Below are 20922 nucleotides of genomic sequence, written 5' to 3'. Positions count from 1 at the left end.
TACTGCAGGTGTGGTCTTGACCCCTCTTGATATAAAATCCAGAGTCCTCTTTGTCTTAGACCGAGACAAGACCTTCAAAAAGGGGTTTTGAGACCGGCCTTGAGAATACACTAAGTACTTTTTTTTTTTTACCATAACAATAGTGGCGGTAGGCAGTAAACCGTGAAGATGGGGGAAAATGTGGTGGATGCAACACACCTGCTCCTGTGGTGGTGACCACCTTGGCCTTGCTGCGAGCTCCATCCCCCTTGGTGGTATACGCAGCCACAGTCACAGAGTAGGTTGTCTCTGGCAGCAGACCTGTCACAATGGCCTCCTGTGTGGTCGAGAGACGAAGAAGAGGAGGAAAGAGGGAGGGAGGGAGGGGCGCAGAGAGGAATGGAGATGGAGGGAAAGAGGCAACATTCAGGTTGAGACAATGGCCTCGGTTGCATCAGCCAGTACACTTTACAAGGCAAATGAGTTAAGCTCAGTGACAAAATGCATTTCCAACACTCTTCAAACTGTTCTTTGAGGAAAACGTCAAGTGAGGGTCATGGATGTAGAGCTGGAGTGCATTCAGATGAAATGCTCAATGGCGTTTCCTGGTCCTTGACGGTACCATTAGATAGCAGGAAGTGAGTGTTTGAACTGTGATGGATCTTTAAGGACAGTCAGTTTACAGTTTGTCTTTAAAACAAGTTAGACTAACCTGGAGGTCTGTTTACAACAGTTCGCTGTCTCCTCACTGTAAGCTGCTAGCTAGTGTTATTTGTCTGTACATTTGATCCCCTCATTGGCTTAGAAACATCAAGATCACGTCAACATCACAGAACTGCAGCCAGCTGACTAACACTGGCACGTTTACAGAAGTGATGATTAATGTGTGTTGTTCTTATAATTAAATAACTGAAATTAATGAAATTTCAGTCAGCCGATTCATTTGAAACAGATTGTTTTATGAATGTAGAACACGTTGATGAAGAGTGACAGCATAGCTTGGGTCCACAGGGTCCACTGGATCTACACTGCAGTGAGAGGGGGATGTTGTGAAAACAGCAGACTTAAGGTGCTTTTAGATCGGAAGACCTTTTTCATAGTTTCACGAATTCCCTTTTTATTGTATCCGCACCGCAAGAACAAGGAATGATCATAGTCCTCAGAACAAGCTTACAGGACTTTCTTAACTTTCTTAACCCAACACAAGAGGAACCATGTATGCCATAAGTGTACAGAAATGGAAGAAAGCACGGACAAGTTAACTTGTTCATTAGCACACACCCACTGAGCAAAGAACGCTGCTCAGTGAGCTAACCTAGTAGCACAAAACACAGCCATTGAGCCAAAGAAGTCAATTCAAACTGAAATTTAAAAAGGTATCATGACGCCTATTTTGCTTGTGTTCGTATGATTGTGTCATGTAACAGAGTTGTTTTTATTTTTGATTTGTTTTATTCTTATTATATTACAAATGATAAAGCTAAGAGAGCTTGTAGCTTCTCCTCGCTGGAGATGTGTGAGATCAGCGGAGCTGGCGAGCTTACGTCCCTCCAGCGTTCCTATCAGCAGAGCAATGCATTAAGAAAAAAAGCCCTCAATGGCAGAAAGTTCTCCGTTTGGTCAGAAACTGCCTTCAGCCTCAGCCTCAACTGAACTAGGTCCCAGGCCTATGCTGTACTCGGATACTGTATTTGATCTAATAAACTGGTCATTTCATGCTTCTCATTCCCATATGACACACACATGCATGCACTGGATGACAGTATTGAAGGCTCAAAGGCAAAGAAAACAGCAAGAACAAGAGACTTCAGATGCACATCAAACTCGATATGTCCCCTCAAGAACACGCCTGCCCACACACATCACAGAGCACACGTTCATACATGCTGCTCCGCTGCTCAAACACGTCTTGTTAATACAGCAACATGCAGTCTGTCAGCTGCTGGGAGTCCATTCAAAGCCTTCACTTCATTCAAACCCACTCCTCTCCGATAGCAGAAAAACCCTTTCTAGTGGTGCTCCTGAGTGATGAGTGGAGAGGAGCTGCAGAGATAAAGCAGCTTGTGATGAGAGACAAATTGCAGCGGGATGGTGGCGGAGGTGTGGGTGCCAGATGATAGTTCCGGCAGAGAACACCCAGCAGGTTTTATCCCCCCCCCCCCCCATCAGACTGGCGCCTCCGCCTACAGACTCGGGCCTGCCGTGCCATCCACGGAGATGACAGTGCAAATTAGCAAGGCCCTGCCAGAGCAGCCAGGGGTTCCAGCGACAACCAACTCTCTAATTATTATTTCATGCCTGGCAATTTTATATCCATCACAGGATGTTTAAAAAGGTTCTTCTGTGCATTAACAAGGAGACATGCACAGGGCAGAATTCAGCTGGGCCTCAAGAGTCCAGAGACACCCCTCCCTCCTTCCTGTCTTCTCTGCGGGGCTAAGAAGGTGAAAGATAAGAGGGACATGTGACTCATGTGAAGCTACCGAGGTCCTCTAAACCCTCATTATTTTAATCTGCTGGTATTCTTTTTCACTTCTGCTGCCAGAGACTTTCATGCGTTTGGAGAAGGAATGAAAAAAAATAAATCCAGTTGGTCTTTCATCTGTCTGTTTTTACGCACAGCAGCCAGAGTCTTAATTTAATTTGACATTTTAAATTGCAGCCAGGGAACCTTGGCTAATTTACAATTCTGCAAACTGATTCACCTTAGATCAAGGGCCTTAAGTCTGGTCCGGGTTGCTTCACACAATGTTCAACATTAGCGTGTGGATGCAGGTTCCTTTAACCCTTAATGTCCTCCCGACTGCCATACACCTGTTGCCCTCTGGGGTCAGAAATGACCCCGCCTGGTTATTTAAAGCATATAGTATAAATTGTCAATCAATTCTGTTTTACACCTTTAGTCTTACTTCAGTCCAACCCATTACCCAAAATCATTCCCTTCATTTTGGAATTTAGGGCCAATAGACCTTGTTTACATAAAGTAGACCCTGTTTTTGAGTGAAAATACAATGAAACATTTATTTTGCACAACAATTATTTTGACTTTATATTATTTTGACAATTTGACTTATCACAGAGAGGTACATATCAGAGTTTAGTGAGGACATTATTGGGGCCCGGGCAACCGACAACGTCGGGCCTGCGAAGGCCCTATTGATATTGTAAGGGGTATTATTATTCTGATTCTTATTTTTGTACATTGGGAGCATTTCTGGGATACTGTCCATGCATGAAAACTCACCAAATTTTGGGAACTTGTCAGGTCTGGGTGAACTTAGCGTCTGAAAAATAATTCATCTTTCTATGTAAAAACAAATGGCTCTCTAGCACCCCCTACAAATTGGCCCGGCGACGCCCCTCGGCCAGTATGTCCAATTGACTTGAAATTCCACACACATGTCCGACTCCGCTAGATCTAAAAAAAAAAAAGGCTCTCAGACACCTAAGCTCCGCCTGGTGAGATTTTCCGCCATATTGAATTTAGTGAAGGTCTTTTCAGATGGCTGTATTTACCAGGTCTTTTTGCCAATTCGGTGAGTTTTCATGCATGGCAAGTCCTCCAACCATGTGTACGTTTACCCCAACGGGTACAATATCAATAGGGCCTTCGCGGCCTGACGTTGTCTGTAGCTCGGGCCCTAATAACCAATCACAGACCTCTTTGCCATGGCAAGTTGCAGTAGGCAGTTCTAAAAAGGTTCTGACAGAACATTAAAAAACATGCGGATATCTGTAGTGGGAAACTATTAAAGAAAATATCAAAGACAAATATCATACAAGTTATTACAATAACTTTGTTCAAAGCTTAAAATCCTTTCAAGGGTGCATTTGCACAATCCCACATGAAGTATTTCATGTGTTGTAAAGACACGTTTAAAGTCTTCAATGTACTCACAATACATTTCATGTAGAGTGTACAGTAACCAGCCAAAGAGCTGCTTCTGGGACTGTGTTTAAGTATCTCATCATTTTGATTTTCTATCTCATAACTTCGACTGTGGGAATATTTGTATCATCAAGTCTAAATTTACATTTTTTTTTTTTTTTGCTGGCGGTTTCACATAAAATGACGTGTCGCGGCCACAGTAGCTTGTTTTTTCCACTGCTGCCACATGGAGAAACCACCTTCCAACAAACATCAATTTGTCAAGGGGTCAGGTCATTGATGAAGATTTACATGAGTCCCCAACTAGAAAGGAATCACGTTATCTTACTGTTGTATTTTATCATTTTGATGTGGACATCTATGCAGGGGGTTAGTTTGTATTCATGTACCTTAGGTATTAAAGATGTTCAATATACCTGATATGTTCCGATACCTTTACCAGCTGCGACGGCGACGCAGGTGTTGTTTTCACCTTGTGAGTCTGTGTGAGTCATCAGGCCGTCTGTCTGTCCTTGTGATAGTCACAACCGTGCACGACGCAGTCATGAAACTCTACAGGTGTGTAGTTGAGACCAAAATGAAGGCTGAGTTCGTAAATCAGTGTGGTCTGAGCAAGGGCACCGGAAGTAGAGCAGTACTGGTCCTTTCGTCATCTCAGAAGTGTCACGGGAGTTCACGGGTAGGACCCAAATGCAAGACCACAGGAGACAGAGTCCGATGTAACAGGGTTTATTTAGAAGGTGCGTGACGGTGTGGAGCCCGTGGTCCGACACCGGAGGGCAGGTGGATTGCCGGTGTGAGTCCCGTGGCTCGACACCAGAGGGTTGGCAGATCGACGGTGTGATGTCCCGTGGCTCGACACCGGAGAGTACGTCGATCGACCAGTACTCTACACCCGTAGCAGAGAGGAGAGAGATTAGAACAGGAAGATACAATGGGGTTCAACTCACGGAACGGCGGAGGCTACCGAGGCAGAAAACAATACGGACTGACAACCCAGACCTGCAAGACCAGGGCTGATATGCTGCCGGGTAACGAGCCAGATTGTCCGCAGCTGTGCATCCATCAGGGCGGTAGCAGTGGGAGGAGTCTGGAGGCAGGTCCGAGAAAACACCAAGCACATGGCATAACAAAACAAACAGGGGAATGACAGACACATGAGGAGAGGAGATTGGGGGGGGGAAACAGAGGTTAACACAATGGGTCAGACAGGGATCCTGACAGTAACCCCCCCTCAACGGGAGCCTCCAGGCGGTCTGCCAGTCTTGTCCGGGTGCAGTCGATGAAAATCCCGAATTAGAGTGGGGTCGAGGATCCTAGACCGGGGCACCCATGAGCATTCCTCAGGACCGTATCCCTCCCAGTCCACGAGGTATTGGAAACCCCGACGGCAAACATCCAAAAGTCTGTTGACCGTATGCGCCGGGCCTCCGTCGAAGAGTCGGTCAGGTGGTGGGGGTCTGGCCGGAGGGCACAGGTGGACACCGGTTTGATCAGTGACACGTGGAACGTCTGGTGGATCCTCATGGATGAGGGGAGCTTCAGACGAACTGCGGAAGGGTTGATAATGGCCTGGACCTCAAAAGGGCCGATGAACCGGGGAGACATCTTCCGGGGATTCGGTCCGTAATGGGATGTCCTTCGCGGAGAGCCACACCATTTGACCGACTTGGTAATGTGGAGCACGGATGCGGTGGCGATCCGCCAAATGTTTGTTTTGTTCCGCCGTGCGGAGAAGGGCGACCCAGGTCTCCCTCCACACCTTCCTACAGCGACGAAGGTGGCGCTGCACCTCCTGGGCGGGGAACAGAGGTGGCTGGTAACCCAGGGAGGCCTCGAAAGGAGTGTAACCAGTAGCCGATGATTTATGAGAGTTGTGGGCATACTCCACCAAAGGCAGGCGAGTACTCCAGCTGGAGGGATTCGATGCTGCCACGCAGCGGAGGGAGGCCTCGAGCTCCTGATTAAGTCTCTCCGTCTGCCCGTTGGACTGGGGGTGGAACCCAGAGGACAGACTGATGGTTGCGCCGAGGGCCCGGCCGAAGGCTCTCCAGACCTGGGATATGAACTGCGGGCCTCGGTCTGACACAATGTCCACAGGGATCCCATGCAGACGGAACACCTGGCTGACCATGATGTCAGCTGCCTCCTGAGCTGAGGGAAGTTTGGGCAGAGCGAGGAAGTGAGCCGCCTTGGAGAAGCGGTCCACCACCGTAACGATGACCGTGTTTCCTTGCGAGGGTGGCAGGCCTGTGACGAAGTCCAGGGAGATATGGGACCAGGGACGATGTGGCGCTGGGAGGGGTTGCAGCAAGCCGGCGGGAGGTCGGTGTGACGCTTTATTGCGGGCACAGGTTGAGCAGGCGAGGACAAATGCTCTGGTGTCTGCCTCCAGCGATGTCCACCAAAAGGCTCTCCGAAGCAGATCAATGGTGCGTCTGACACCAGGGTGACAGGAGAGTCTGCCTCCGGGGTCTGGCTGGGTCCGGAGAGCGTCCTGCACCACTGATTCGATCTCCCAGGTGAGAGCGGCTGCCACACAGGTTGCAGGGAGGATGGTACCAGGACTGGAGGAGTGACCCTCGGGAGAGAACTGGCGAGAGAGAGCATCAGGCTTGGTATTATTGTGGCCTGGGCAGTAGGAGATGGTGAAGTCAAAACGTCCGAAGAATAATGACCACCGAGCCTGGCGAGAGTTTAACCGCTTGGCCGTCCGAATGTACTCCAGGTTCCTATGGTCCGTCCAGACCACGAACGGATGAACAGCCCCCTCTAGCCAGTGTCTCCACTCCTCGAGAGCCAGCTTAATTGCCAGCAGTTCCCTGTTTCCAACGTCGTAGTTTCTCTCTGCTGGGTTCAACCGGCAGGAATAGTAGGCGCAAGGGCAAAACTTCGAGTCAGAGTCCGAACGTTGTGACAGGATGGCCTCCACGCCTGTGTCCGAGGCGTCCACTTCAACAAAGAACTGTCTGGTGTCGTCGGGCTGAATCAGGATGGGGGCGGAGGAGAACCGTTCCTTGAGGAGTTTGAATGCCTGACCGGCCTCCGGTGTCCATACAAATATGGTCTTGGAAGAGGTGAGCCCAGTGAGTGGGGCTGCTAGCTTACTGTAGTTCCTGATGAATCGGCGGTAGAAGTTGGCAAACCCCAGAAACTGTTTAGCTGTTTCCGGGAGGAGGGAGTTGACCATTCAGTTACAGCCTTGACCTTTTCTGGATCAGTCCTCACTTGACCCTTCTCAATGATGAATCCCAGGAACTGAACTGAGGTCACATGGAACTCACATTTCTCTGCCTTCACAAACAGCTTGTTCTCCAGTAGGCGCTGGAGGACCAACCGAACGTGGCGCTGATGCTCCTGAAGGTCCGCAGAATAGATGAGTATATCATCGATGTACATGAACACAAAACGGTTCAGGAAGTCCCGGAGTACGTCGTTTACCAACGCCTGGAAAACTGCTGGGGCATTGGTTAGTCCAAACGGCATGACCAAGTACTCGAAGTGACCGAGGGGGGTGTTGAACCCTGTCTTCCACTCATCCCCTGCTCGGATCCGCACCAGGTGGTATGCATTGCGAAGGTCAAGCTTGGTGAAGATTGTGGCTCCAGACAAGGGTTCAAATGCAGAATTAATCAGTGGCAGAGGGTATTTGTTCCGGGTGGTGATGCTGTTCAGACCCCGATAGTCTATGCAGGGCCGGAGGCTCTTATCCTTATTAGAGACAAAGAAGAATCCAGCGCCGAGTGGTGATGAGGACGGGCGGATGATTCCAGCTTTCAAAGATTGTGAGATGTACTCCTCCATGGATGCCTTCTCAGGTCTAGACAGGTTATATAACCGACTGGAAGGGAGCGTAGTGCCCGGGTGGAGGTCAATAGCGCAATCGTAGGGGCGGTGAGGTGGTAAGGAGAGGGCCCGAGCCTTGCTAAACACTTCCCCGATGTCATGGTAGGCGGTGGGCACGGATGCGAGATCTGGCAAAGGCTCGTGGTAGCCCTGGGGAGGTCCTACAGGGGGTAGCGCAGATCTTAGGCAGTTAGCATGACAGTAGGGGCTCCATGCGGCAATCCTCCCCACCGCCCAGTCAATCCGAAGGTTATGGGTGGTGAGCCAAGGGTGGCCCAGAACTAGGGGGTTTTGCGGAGAAGGAAAAACGTAAAACTGAAGTCTCTGTGATTACCGGACAGGATGAGCTGCAGCGGCTGGGTCCGGTGAGTGACTCTGGCTAGGAAGCTGCCGTCTAGGGCATTGACCACTAGCGGACACTCTAGCATCTCCAAGGGAATCTGGGCTCTGGCTATAAATTCAGTATCCATGAAATTTTGTTCTGCTCCAGAGTCCACCAGAGCCGAGAGAGAGAGGGAGCGAGAGTGCAGAGAGAGAGACGCAGGCAACAACAGTCTTGGTAGGGAGTTGAGAGAAGGCTCGGGTCCGCTCACCAGTATCCCAACCATTACTGGCGAGCGCCCCCATTTGATCGAACTGGACAGGAGGAAATGGAATGTCCCAGGCGGCCACAGTACAGGCACTCGCCTGCTCTGATCCGCCTATCTCTCTCCTGTGGCGAAAGGTGGGCACGGCCGAGCTGCATAGGCTCCACCTCCGAGGTGGAAGAGGGGAACGAATCCGAAGCCTGAGGACCTATCCGCTCATCCTGATAGGCTGACGCAGGAGCACGAGGGTGGAAGCTGGAAGAGGATGACGTCACGGGCGATGCCCCTTGGGACCTGTAGTTCCTCTCACGTCGCCTCTGCCGCATCCGATTATCCAGCCCGATCGAGAGTTTAATCGGCTCCTCCAACGAGCCGGCCTTATTACAGGTTGCCAGTTCATCTTTCACGGCTTCGGATAGTCCCCTTAGCGGCGAGAATGCGGAAGTCCACTGAGTGTTCCGCTACACTCGCTTGACCCTGTCGTAAGCGGAGGAGGCGTTGAGCTGCATCCTCGGAGTCCACCGGGTGGTCGAAAACCCTCCTCCAGTTCCAGTACCAGTTTGGTACCGGGCCACACAGAAAGAATAAATATTATATTATTTCGGTTTTATTGATTATCAGAGTCTGAAAGAAGTTTTATTTTGAAAAATGACCGGATTCTCTCGCAATCTCATCCACCTGTGCCTCTTGACATGTCAAGACGCTCGTCTCGGTCACGTGATACGTTACCTCAACAATGAAGCCCACAAACTAGCGAAAATGAGTAAAACACTTTTGGAGCGCTTCTTTGCAAAGGTGAAGAGGACACCAAGGAGACAGAAGAAGAGCTTCATTTAACAGACAATATCAGGAGTAATTCTGACGCTGCAAGCCCTCTCTGCAGAACATGTGTCGACAGGACAATCAGCTGCTGGAGGTTGTAAATGACGGTGGCCTTAAAAGTATGCTTGAGACAAGAACTCTGCTGGTGTTTGATTCAAATCAAGGCTGAATATCCTGAGATCACCACTAAAGCACTGAACACCCTGCTTCCATTTCACACATCCTCTCTGTGAAGCGGGATGTTCTGCAGTGACAGCAATCAAAACTAAAGGAGTAGATAAACTACAGACTGGACATCAGGAACAGACTTCGGGTGTCATTGTCTCCGGTTACCCCAGATGGACCGTCTCGTTGCACAGAAACAAGCTCAGGGCTCCACTGATTCAGCGTTATAGTGAGTTGTATTTATTTATGCATTTTATATTTGTTTTCATGACGATCGTATCATTTGATTTCGTCGTGTTTTGAAGGCTGGTCCGTGAAAATATTGTCTACCATGAAACCGGTCCATGGTGCAAGAAAGGTTGGAGACCTCTGTTCTATTTGACTCTAAATGGACCATGATTTACTAAATGAAGATCATGCAGTTTACTGAGGTAATCAATCAAATGAGAAGTAGAGTCGTTTTCTCAATCTGTCAGGCAGACCTGACAGATTCGTCAACACATTGAATCCAAGGGATGAAAGTGAGAACAAATATTCTCTGCATAGTGCCAAGATGTCTCCTAGACATCAAATAAACAAACGTTAAACCCAAAACACCACAAAAATACAGCATAAATAAACAGATCATTTTCTACTCAAGTAATCCTTCATTAATAACCTTGCACTCCAGATAAGTCTGAGATGGCTCATGGAGTTGCAAAACGGATCAGCATTGCAGGAAAGTAATAAAGCAGGCTCCAGGGGTACAGACACGGTACTTCTCATGCTCAGCGCAGATTTGTACCTTCGCAAACAAAAGCTGTATGCACTGCTGGTCTCTGTGGACTTTTATTGAAGAATAAACCAACAGGAGCTGGACTCCAGCAGAATCAAAAAGCAGTCTCAGCCATTACTACATGGAAGGTACCAGAACACAAACCTCTGTGTTACACAGACTCCACCGTCAAATAATGAAAACATGTGATCACTGAAATTCAACTGAAGCGCGAGAGGAGGCAGCCGGAGAGGCCGAACACTCGTTTGACAATTACTGCTGCAGAGTTTCCATGTCCACACGTGTCTGTTCTGTAATATTCTGTATACCAAGGCAGGCTTACAGCTAATCATCCCCCGGCTCAGACAGACACCAACCGACAGTAAAACCACAACCACAACTTCCAGAATAAAATCAAACCAGCGTTTATAGCTGCAGCTCCTCAGAGACTGTGAGGCTGTGATCCGAGGCTGTCAAGACACACAGGCACACGCGCGCGCTGTCATCAGTTGTCGCAGTTGTCATCCTGGTCTTCAGCAGCAAACCTTGCACCATGAAGTCTTGTGTCACTGTCTGGGTTCATATCAAAGCACAATGGATGACACCATGACACCCCCAGCTAATACACACATCAACGGCATTACAACACACAAACATGAACCGCCCGTCACACCATCAGATTCCACTCTAGAAACAAGCTTGGCATGAGAGTGAAAAACTAGAATTATCGCCTGACGGCTGTTTGCCTCCGCCCACCAGTCAAGTTGCAGTTTACATCCACGTCTGTCCAAAATGTCAACCCTTCATCATCTTATCCTATTTGACATTTGATATTTCAGCAAGGCCCAAATCTTCCTGCATGTTCATTTTGATCTTGTAGTGAAATGAATGGAAGCCAATGGACTATGCTTTGGACAATTGAAAAATCTGCAATGCTAGATACATATATTGCTATACTAAATTATCAACAACATGAAAAAATAAATGTTACTCACAGAAAATGGGCAAAGAGATACTGACATACTGGGGTCATGTGATGTTGTCATTGGTGACAGTGCCAACGCCACATCACAGATGTTAAGTACTGCAGCAGGTAAAGGTAGGCTTGGGCATCTTCAAAAACATTTTTGATATTTTCTTTGACATTTTTATACAGTAGACAATGAATCAAATGCTCTGATACAACAAAATGGTAGTATCTGTGGCTGTAATAAGCCTGTCCCATAATTTCCTATGAGTTGAATGCAATGATTGGATTGGAGAATAATGATTGGACGGGCTACCTGCCTGCTACCTGCCTGCTACCTGCCAGCTCGTATTTTTCCCGTGCACTTAATGCTCATCACCAGAGTCTTCCATGAGCTGCTAGCTTGACAGCTGTGAGTACTGATCATGGCCATATTGGTTGATTATTACTACGTAATAATAATTCTGGGGGAGTGGCTTTGGAGGCAGGCCTGAAGGCTGTCAGTGTTGGCAACTTTGTGACTTTCTTGTTAGATTTAGAAACTTTTGGAGCTAGTGCTGCTCGCTACTATTATTGGATTGGATCACTTTTAAAATCTAGCATACAGTACTTGTTTTCCAAGATTACCAACCCTAGTTCTGGCAATATTCTATACTTGTCTTATTGTCAACAAATCACCTGAATATACCAAAACCAACAATATGTTAGTCAGTCTCTGAATACCTTCTGACTTCACTACCCTGTCTGTGGTTCTCAGCACCAAGCCCTTTGGTTTTTCTGCAGATGTACGCCTATAAAAATGGCACAAACATATACAGTACATACACAATTTGAATAACAAGGAATATTCTATAAGTCCTATAAAGTGAGTTTACCATGACACCTTACAGTGACGTACTATTGTATCTACTGTTGCATTAAACCTAATTTATAACCATTTCAAATTGAAATATATTTCTAGGATTCATTACCTGTTCTTCACCTGTCCATGTATAGGTATGCATCCAATGTTATTAATAATGCCAGTGTTCATGAAATAAAATCCACTTGATGCATAACGAATCAATGTGCCGAGCAAAAGTTGACTAACAAGTAAGAAAGTAAAACAGCATTGCTATTCTATCTGTGAGACTGTATCTAATGAGTGAAAGAAAGACAATTCCTTTAATTCCTGTTGCACTGTTATTTGCTCAGTGTGTCTTCTGCCACTGGGATATATTCATAGTCAGTATTCTGGGGCAGAAGAAAATCACATTTTAATAATAATACATTTTATTTATATAGCGCTTTTCTTGACACTCAAAGACACTTTACATTAAAATCATCAAATATAAAAATACAATAAAAACAAAGTACACAATAATAGTCACACATTAACAGCAGTTTTGAACAGGTGAGTTTTGATTTGTGATTTGAATGTGGAAAGGTCAGTGCAGTCTCGGATGTGTTTGGGGAGAGAGTTCCAGAGGGAGGGTGCAGCTATGGAGAAGGCTCTGTCCATGTCCGGTGCTTGGTCCTGAGTGGAAGAGACAGGAGGTTGGCATCAGAGGAGCCGGCGGGATGGAGTGTGGTGGTGAAGCAGGTCGGTGAGGTAGGAGGGGGCCTGATTGTGGAGGGCTTTGTGAGTGAGAAGGATTTTGTATTCCATCCGTTGGATCTGGGTGAGCAGGCAAGCAGCAGAGTTCTGGATGTACTGGAGTTTATTTAGGATTTTGGATGATGTGCCGTGAAGAATGCTGTTGCAGTACTCAATTCTTGAGGTGATGAAGGCGTGGATCAGAGTTTCAGCAGCAGATGAGGAGAGTGATGGGCGGAGACGGGCCATGTTTTTTTAAGTGGAAAAAGGCAGTTCTGGTGATTTGGTTGACGAGGGTTCAAAGGAGAGGTTGCTGTCCAACATGACTCCGAGGTTGCGGATGTGTGGGGAGGGAGACAGAGTGGAGTTGTTGATGGTGAGTCAGAAGTTGTGACAGGTTTTAGTGAGGGATTTGTGACCGATGATGATCATGTCAGATTTATCACAGTTCAGTTTGAGGAAGTTGGTTTGCATCCATGATTTAATGTCAGTGAGGCAGTTGGTGAGAGTGGAGTGAGTAGTTGTGGTGATGGCTTTTGTGGAGATGTAGAGTTGGACATCATCGGCATAACAGTGAAAGTGAAGTCCATGTTGACGGATGATGTTACCAAGAGGGAGCAAGTAGAGGATGAACAGAAGAGGACCAAGCACCGAACCCTGGGGGACGCCTTGAGACAGAGGAGCAGTGGAGGAGGTGCAGTTGTTGATACTGATGAACTGTTGTCTGTTTGTGAGATATGATTTAATCCAGGAGAGAGCAGTTCCGGTGATGTTGAGGGAGGATTCGAGGCGGGAGAGCAGGATGTTGTGGTTGATGGTGTCAAAAGCTGCGGTGAGGTCGAGGAGGATGAGAATGTTGAGGTGACCAGCGTCTGAGGAGAGGAGGAGGTCGTTGGTGACTTTGAGGAGGGCTGTTTCAGTGCTATGCTGTGAGCGGAAACCAGATTAAAATGGCTCGAACAGATCGTTGGAGATGAGGTGGGCTTTGAGTTGTGTGGTGACAATGCGTTCCAGTATTTTTGACAGAAAGGGAAGATTGGAAATGGGACGGAAATTGCTCATGGTGTCAGGGTCAAGTCCAGGTTTTTTGAGGATGGGGGTGACAGCAGCCAGTTTAAGTCTGTCGGGGACTGAACCGGAGCTGAGGGAGGAGTTGATGATGACTGTGATGAGTGGTGAGATGGCTGGGAGACAGTGCTTGACCAGGTTAGATGGGATAGGATCCAGGATGCAGGTGGAGCTTCTCATTCCAGTTGTGAATTTAGGCAGCTCCAATGGGGACACAAGGGAGAACTGAGAAAGGGGTGGAGGGGGGGGGCAGGTGGAGAGATGGAAAAAGCGGGGGAGGTGTTCAGGTTGCTGTAGATGGTGTCCATTTTTGTTTGGAAAAATGAAAGAAAAGAGCTGCATTTGTTCACTGTGAAGGATGTGGAGGTGTTGTCCTTGGGTTTGAGAAGCTTGTTTATTGTAGAGAACAGAGCCTTTGGGTTAGAAGAGCCAAAGTGTATGAGGTGTGAGTAGTAGGTGGACCGGGCTGAGATGAGAGCGTCTTTGTACTGTTGAAAGTAGTCGGAGAGGGCCTGGAGATGGACTGTTAAACCGGTTTTCTTGCAGAGTCTTTCAAGCTGGCGCTTTCGAGATTTCATCTGGTGGAGTTCGGGAGTGTACCAGGGGGCTGAGTGTGTGAATGAGACAGTTTTGGTTTTGATGGGAGCCAGCTGATCCAGACAGGAGGAGAGTGTGTTGTTGTAGTAGTCTACAAGATCGGAGGGATTATCAGACAGCGGGGCAGGGGAGGCAGACATGGTACTGGCAAGAGAGGCTGAAAGAGTTGTGGGGGAGATAGATTTGAGATTTCTGAAGGATATGTTGCACTTAGCTTTTGGGATGGGGATAGGGATGTCAATGTCCATGGTGATAGCCAGGTGGTCAGAGATGTTGAGGTTGGAGAGTTGCGGTATTGTGAGACCAGTGGAGCAGACCAGATCCAGGATGTGCCCTCGGCTGTGGAAGTTGATATGTTGTGTGAAGTTGAAGCATTGTAGTAGTTCCAGGAATTCTGCCGTAGATTTACAGTCAGCGTTATCAATGTGGATGTTAAAATCACCTAAGAGGAGAACGGAAGGTGAGATGGCACATAGCTGAGTCAGAGCATCTGAAAAGTCAGAGAGAAAGGAGGGATTTGGCTTGGGTGGACGGTAGATTACAGCTGTAACCAAAGGAGTGGGACCAGAGAGCTTGAAGGCAAGGTGTTCAAAAGAATGAATGGCAGGAATGGGAATGGTGGTTGTTTTAATGTCCTTCCTGGAAACAGCAGCAACACCACCTCCCCGCCCCTGAGGACGACGTTTGTCAATGTATGTGAATCCTGTGGGAGTGGTCTGGTTCAGTGAGAAGTAATCTAGGGGTTTATGCCATGTTTCAGTGAGGCAGAGGAAATCAAGGTAACTGTCCGTTATGAATTCATTCTGAATGAGGCTTTTATTGTTGAGTGAGCGAGTGTTGAGCAAAGCCAGTTTCAGGTGACGTTGCTTTGTGATAGGCTGTGAGGACTGAGGAAGGGGACGGAGATTGGACAGATTCACGTGTTGTTTGTTGTGGTGACGTAACGAGGAAGTTCGGGTGCGACAGGACCATAGGGATGGGATGGAGTTTGAGGACGTGAAGTTGTATGTAAACATGCGACCAGAACCTCTGTGTGAAGGATGGCCTCGGCGAAGTATTCCATGTTCTTTGAGAATGTCCATACAGTCCGGACGCAGGTGGTTGTTGAAGTTGTGAAGATCTGACGTGGAGTACAGTGGCGGCATGGTCCGGTTGGAGAGCTCTAGCGGTAAGCTAGCATTAGCTGGTGACCAAGAGCCGGCTGTCCGTGAGGGGAGAAGCGATGTGCGACCCAGGAGTATCAACGGGATGATCCAAAGCATAACAGCGGCAAGACGCCAACAGTCCGGTGAGGAAGGAGTGGTGGCCTGGAGGGGCTACCAGCCTATTTGCCGGACGATCCTGCCCGGAAAATGGCGGTCTGGTGCGGCTGTGGCTAGTGGAGAAGACCAACCCGAGCCTGCTAACCGCGCCGGGACGGAAATATCCCGGCAGGATGAACAGATGTGCTCGTGCTGGCCGCTCGTGTTGGCAAGCGATGTAGCAGGCAGGGAAGACAGACAGCTCCAGTAGCAGGACAACCATGTAGCGCTGTGGACCAGACCCGGGAGTCCCAGGGCTAGCACGGAGGTAGCTTTGGCAGAAGGATACGGTAGGTTGATCTGGTGTGGTTAATCCAGTGAAGATGTTTGGGTAGATTGGATGGTAGACGGCAGTAGCTAGTCGCAAGCAAGCAGCTCAACTTTATCGGCCAGGTTTTTAGCATTGAGATCCATTTAAACAGCAAAACTTAACAATCCAGTACGGAGCGGCAGCCAAGAGTTTTGCCAGCATCCGCCATGTTTTCTCCGGCATCCTATGTTTACACCTCAATCCTGAATCCTGATAGATGTGATCTAAATGTCGGCGGTTTAATGCTGGTTTCTTTATCTCAAACACATCCTCTCTTCATGAGAACAGAGAGAAGATATCCTCGGTGATGAGCCTGAGAGCGCTCATTTTCACTGTCTCATCTATTCTTTAGACATCAGAGCTCATCCCCGAGCTTGTGCTCAGATCAGAATGAGAGAAAGAGACAAACAAAGATGAAGAGAGAATGATACAGAGGGGGCTGATGAGGGTTTACACTGCTGTGAAGTCATATGACATTTCGCCATCAGTTGTTGGAGCCCCTTTGCTTCTCCAGGAATTATTTGTGTTGGCTATAGGAACAACTCGCCTTCATGCGTGCTTATTTAATCATTCACAAAAAACAGCCAGATGTTTCACTGTTGCACTGTGGACTGGCCCAAAATGACTACATTTCACTCCCTTCCTTTTCAGGCTTCTAGAATAGACACTACATGTAATTTTGTGTTAGCATACACGGAAATACTATCATGTGTCATGGGATTGGTACAATACCTGTTTCAAGACAGTACTCTTTTTATGTCAAACAATTGACAAAATACATTTTTGTCCACATATTTTCAATACACGTCAAGTACATCTTATATGAATGGATGCACCAGTGTTCCACGGATTTAAGAACCAGCTGATTGGACATTTTGAGCATTAGTTCTGTCATGATTGTCCCAAAAAGTTGAAATTCTTGCATTTTTCACTTTGATGGTTTTCTTTTACTTATTTCCATTTTGGGTGAATTTGGAGGTATATAAAGTAACAGGAAGTATAATGTTGCAATGGAGCCAATTTTTTGTATTAGATTTAGCTGAATCTGAATAATGGAAAGTTGTGATACTGAAGAAAAATTAAGAATATAATGATTCATATTTTTTATGATTTTTAAGCACATATCCTTAATGGACATAAAAGATAAATAGAAAAGATTAATTAGATTAGAAAACTTTATTAATCCCCAGTGGGGAAACTCATTTGTCACCCAAAAACTCATACGGACGACACAGTCCATAGTAAACAACAGACAAAAACACATTACAAAGGATGAATAACACCAGAGAATGCCATATAAAACATGATTGACATCAGAAAGATAAAAAGGTGTTCATTAAAAAAATCGGACTGCTGCTGGAACGAAAAACCTTCTTATTCGTTCAGTAGAACACTGAGGCGTCCTGAGTCTCTCACTAAATGAGCTTCGGAGTCCATTGAAGACACTGTGTAGTGGATGGACAATTGTTTTTAACTTGGCCCTTGTTCGCTTTTCAACAGTGATTTCTAGTGAGTCTGGGGTTAGACCAATCACTGAGCCAGCCTTTCTGATCATCTTATTGATCCTGTTTTTATCATCCACAGTGATGCCCCCCCCAGCAGAGCACAGCATCAAAAAGAACACTAGCCAAGATCCCCTGATAGGAAACATGAAGAAGCTTCCTGCTGATGTCAAAGGATCTAAGTTTCCTCAGGAAGAAGAGTCTTGACTGAGCCTTTTTAAAACAGCATCAGTGTTCTTCTTCCAGTTTAATTTTCTGTCCAGATAGACCCCGAGATATTCATAGGACTGGACTATCTCTACCTGCTGACCTGCACTAGTCACTGGGGAGACCTCCTCCTTCTAAAATCAATGACCAACTCTTTGGTCTTTCCAATATTTAGTTTTAAAACATTTTCATCACACCAGCTGACAAATGATTCAACCTCCTGTTTGTAGGCCAGGTCGTTGCCTCGGGTAAGTAGACCAACCAGAGCAGTGTCATCTGAGAACTTCTGGATGTTACAGGACACATGGCTCTGCCTGTAGTCAGCTGTATGAAGTGAGAATAAAAGGGGGCATACAACTGTTCCCTGTGGAGCTCCAGTTTTAGTTAAGATGGTGTCAGACAGTTTGTTATCAAGCCTGACAAACTATGGTCGAGACAGTAGGTAATCCAAAACCCAAGCAACAGTTGTATTGTGCAGTTTAAAAGTCATACGTTTTTTAGCTAACAGGTGCAATTGGATTGTATTAAAAGCACTGGAAAAGTCAAAAAACATGATCCTAACAGAGCTGGCAGTTGTTGCAAGATGACTATAAATAGTGTGGAGCATAAAAAGTAGTGCATCATCTACCCCTACACCCTTCCTGTATGCAAACTGCAAAGGATCTTGGAAGACTGAGACCTGTGTACTCAGGTGACCCAGGACAACCCTTTCAAAACATTTCATTATGTGCGACGTCAGAGCTATAGGTCTCAGGTTAGTAAGACTATGACTCCTCACACTGTTTTTCTTTGGGATTGGGACTAAACAAGATGTTTTCCACATTACTGGAATTTTCGATGAAGACAGAGACAAGGAAAAGATCAAATGAAGGACTGAGCACAGCTGGTCGGCGCAGACCTTAAGGGTGCGTGGATGGACACCGTCAGGGCCTGCTGCCTTGTTAACCTTAAGGCGCTTTAGCTGCTGTCGAACCTCCTCAACATTTAGTTAATAGCTGGGCTACAGTCCTCAGGACTACTCAGTGCAAGAGAAGAGAGGATGCTCTCGTGAGATGCAGAGAAATCAAATTCATCAAACCTTGCAAAGAACTGGTTTGCTTCATTTACATTGATCCCAGCACCAGGGACGCTGGCAGAGCTGGTCCCATAACCAGTAATAGATTTCATGCCGTTCCAGAGGCCCCTTGTGTTACTGTTGGACATCTGTCCTTCAACCCTTTCCTTATATTTACGCTTACCCTGATTGATTATTGCTTTTAATTCCTTTTGGGCAGTTTTGATCATGTCTTTGTCGCTGCGAAAAGCAGTTTTCTTCCTATTAATAGCAACTTTGATCTCCCTTGTCACCCAAGGTTTGTTATTCGGGAAAGTTTTTATTTGTTTACAGGGAATGATATTCTCGACACAGTAATTAATATAACTGGTGACTTTATAAGAGATGCTGTCCAGATCATTGTCATCCTCCAGAAACACAGTCCAATCAGTGCACTCAAAGCACCCTCTGAACGGTTCACATGCATCCTCCGTCCACACACCAACAGACTTGGACGTAACTGGCAGCTTCCGAATTAAAGGAGAGTCGCTGGGTGTCAATAATATCAGATTATGATCCGATTGTCCAAGAGGGGGGAGCATCTTTGAAATAAAATTGTCCTTAATCATCACCAAAGGTGTAAACATTTCCAAGGTTGCTGTGACTGATGTTGCACTCTCTGATCATTTCTGTGTTTTCTTTGACAGTGCAATCTCCTTGCACACAAATGTCCAAACCAAGGTTGTGACAAAGCGTTACATCTCTGAAAACACCAGTGAACTATTTATTCAGAAGTTCTCCTCCACACCAGCCCTCTCTTGCCTCTCAGTCAATGAGCTTGTAGATGGCTTCAATTTTAAAGTTAAAAATATTATTGATGCCATTGCACCCACTAAAGTGAAGGTTGTCTCGGGTAAGCAAAGATATCCTTGGAGAAATGCTACGTTGGTCAAAATGTCGGAAAGCTGAGCGCAGGTGGCGAAAAACTAATCTCCAGGTTCACTGTGACATCTATAAAGAGAGACTTCGCAATTATAATTTGGAACTTAGAAATGCAAGGCAGTCATTCTTCTCTGACATCATAACCAAAAACAAGAACAATACACGCGCCTTATTTGCTACTGTCGACAGGCTAACAAACCCTCCAGTGTCGGTAGCTGCTGAGCTCCAATCGACCTGGGCATGCAATCAATTTGCCTCCTTTTTTACTGACAAAATTCAGAAAATTAGACAAGCAGTCAGTGCCTCCACACCAACCACAGGATATGTGTTGTCCCGATCTCTGAATAACATCCATTCAAATATGACACAATTTCATTCAATCGACCGTAGAAGCCTAGAAGACATTGTACAACATCTGAAGTCATCCTCCTGCTGCTTGGATATTCTACCAACACACTTTTTCAAAAATATTTCAAACTGCATGACCACTGATCTTTTACAAATTGTAAACACATCCCTTCTCTCAGGTGTCTTCCCACAAGCCCTAAAAACTGCAGTTATTAAACCACTCCTAAAGAAGGCTCCGCAACGATGAAAAATTATAGGCCAATATCAAACCTCCCATTTTTAAGTAAAATAATTGAAAAAGCGGTTTTCCAACAGCTGACCAACTTCTTGACCGTAAATAACTGCTTTGATGTTTTCCAGTCAGGCTTTCGACAGCACCACAGTACTGAAACTGCTCTTGTTAAGGTTTTCAACGACATTCACTTAAACATAGACAATGGCGTTAGTGTTACTGGATCTCAGTGCTGCATTCGACACGGTCGACCATGCCATACTCCTAGAAAGACTAAACATCTGGGTGGGACTCTCTGGCACAGCACTTAACTGGTTTGAATCCTACTTGAAGGACAGAGAATACTTTGTGTCTGTAGCTGATTACACATCAGAGCTGACTAAAATGACATGTGGTGTTCCCCAAGGTTCAATACTGGGGCCTCTTCTGTTCAACATCTACATGCTTCCACTAAGGAAAAAAAGATTTATACACACGCTGTTCTTCTTTTTTAATGATTGTAACAGTGAATAAAGACTCACACGGTTTTACAGAAACAGTGTTGTTGCTCAATTTCATTGTCTTCTTTCTGGATGGCCAGGTGATGTGGTGCTTCACCTTTACACTGTGATCTTTTTTATCTGCTCTCTCAGTTCATGCTGATATATTCTTTACACATATTACCTCTGAATTCACTTTTTAGTTTTTCCCAAAATGAGATAATATTTCATCAAGGAGTGCAATTAGTGACAGTGTGGGCTCGCTCAATGATTTCGTAGCTCTGACCGCTTGACAGAGTAGCAACGGGGGCGGGGCTT

General features: G+C 46.4%; 1 protein-coding gene across 1 annotated transcript in view; it reads right to left on the bottom strand.

Annotated features, from left to right (window-relative positions):
* Positions 1–20922, bottom strand: part of ptprfa (protein tyrosine phosphatase receptor type Fa) — a 343585-nt gene that overhangs the window by 167344 nt on the left and 155319 nt on the right. Inside the window, exon 12 of the mRNA XM_079267305.1 lies at positions 199–316. Within this exon, the coding sequence (XP_079123431.1) occupies positions 199–316 (118 nt within the window). The remainder of the gene's footprint in view (positions 1–198; positions 317–20922) is intronic.

Source organism: Melanostigma gelatinosum (genome assembly GCF_949748355.1).
Source record: "Melanostigma gelatinosum genome assembly, chromosome: 4".
Lineage (NCBI taxonomy): Eukaryota > Metazoa > Chordata > Actinopteri > Perciformes > Zoarcidae > Melanostigma > Melanostigma gelatinosum.
Note: the sequence above shows the minus strand (reverse complement) of the source record. Positions and strands in the feature narration are given on the sequence as shown.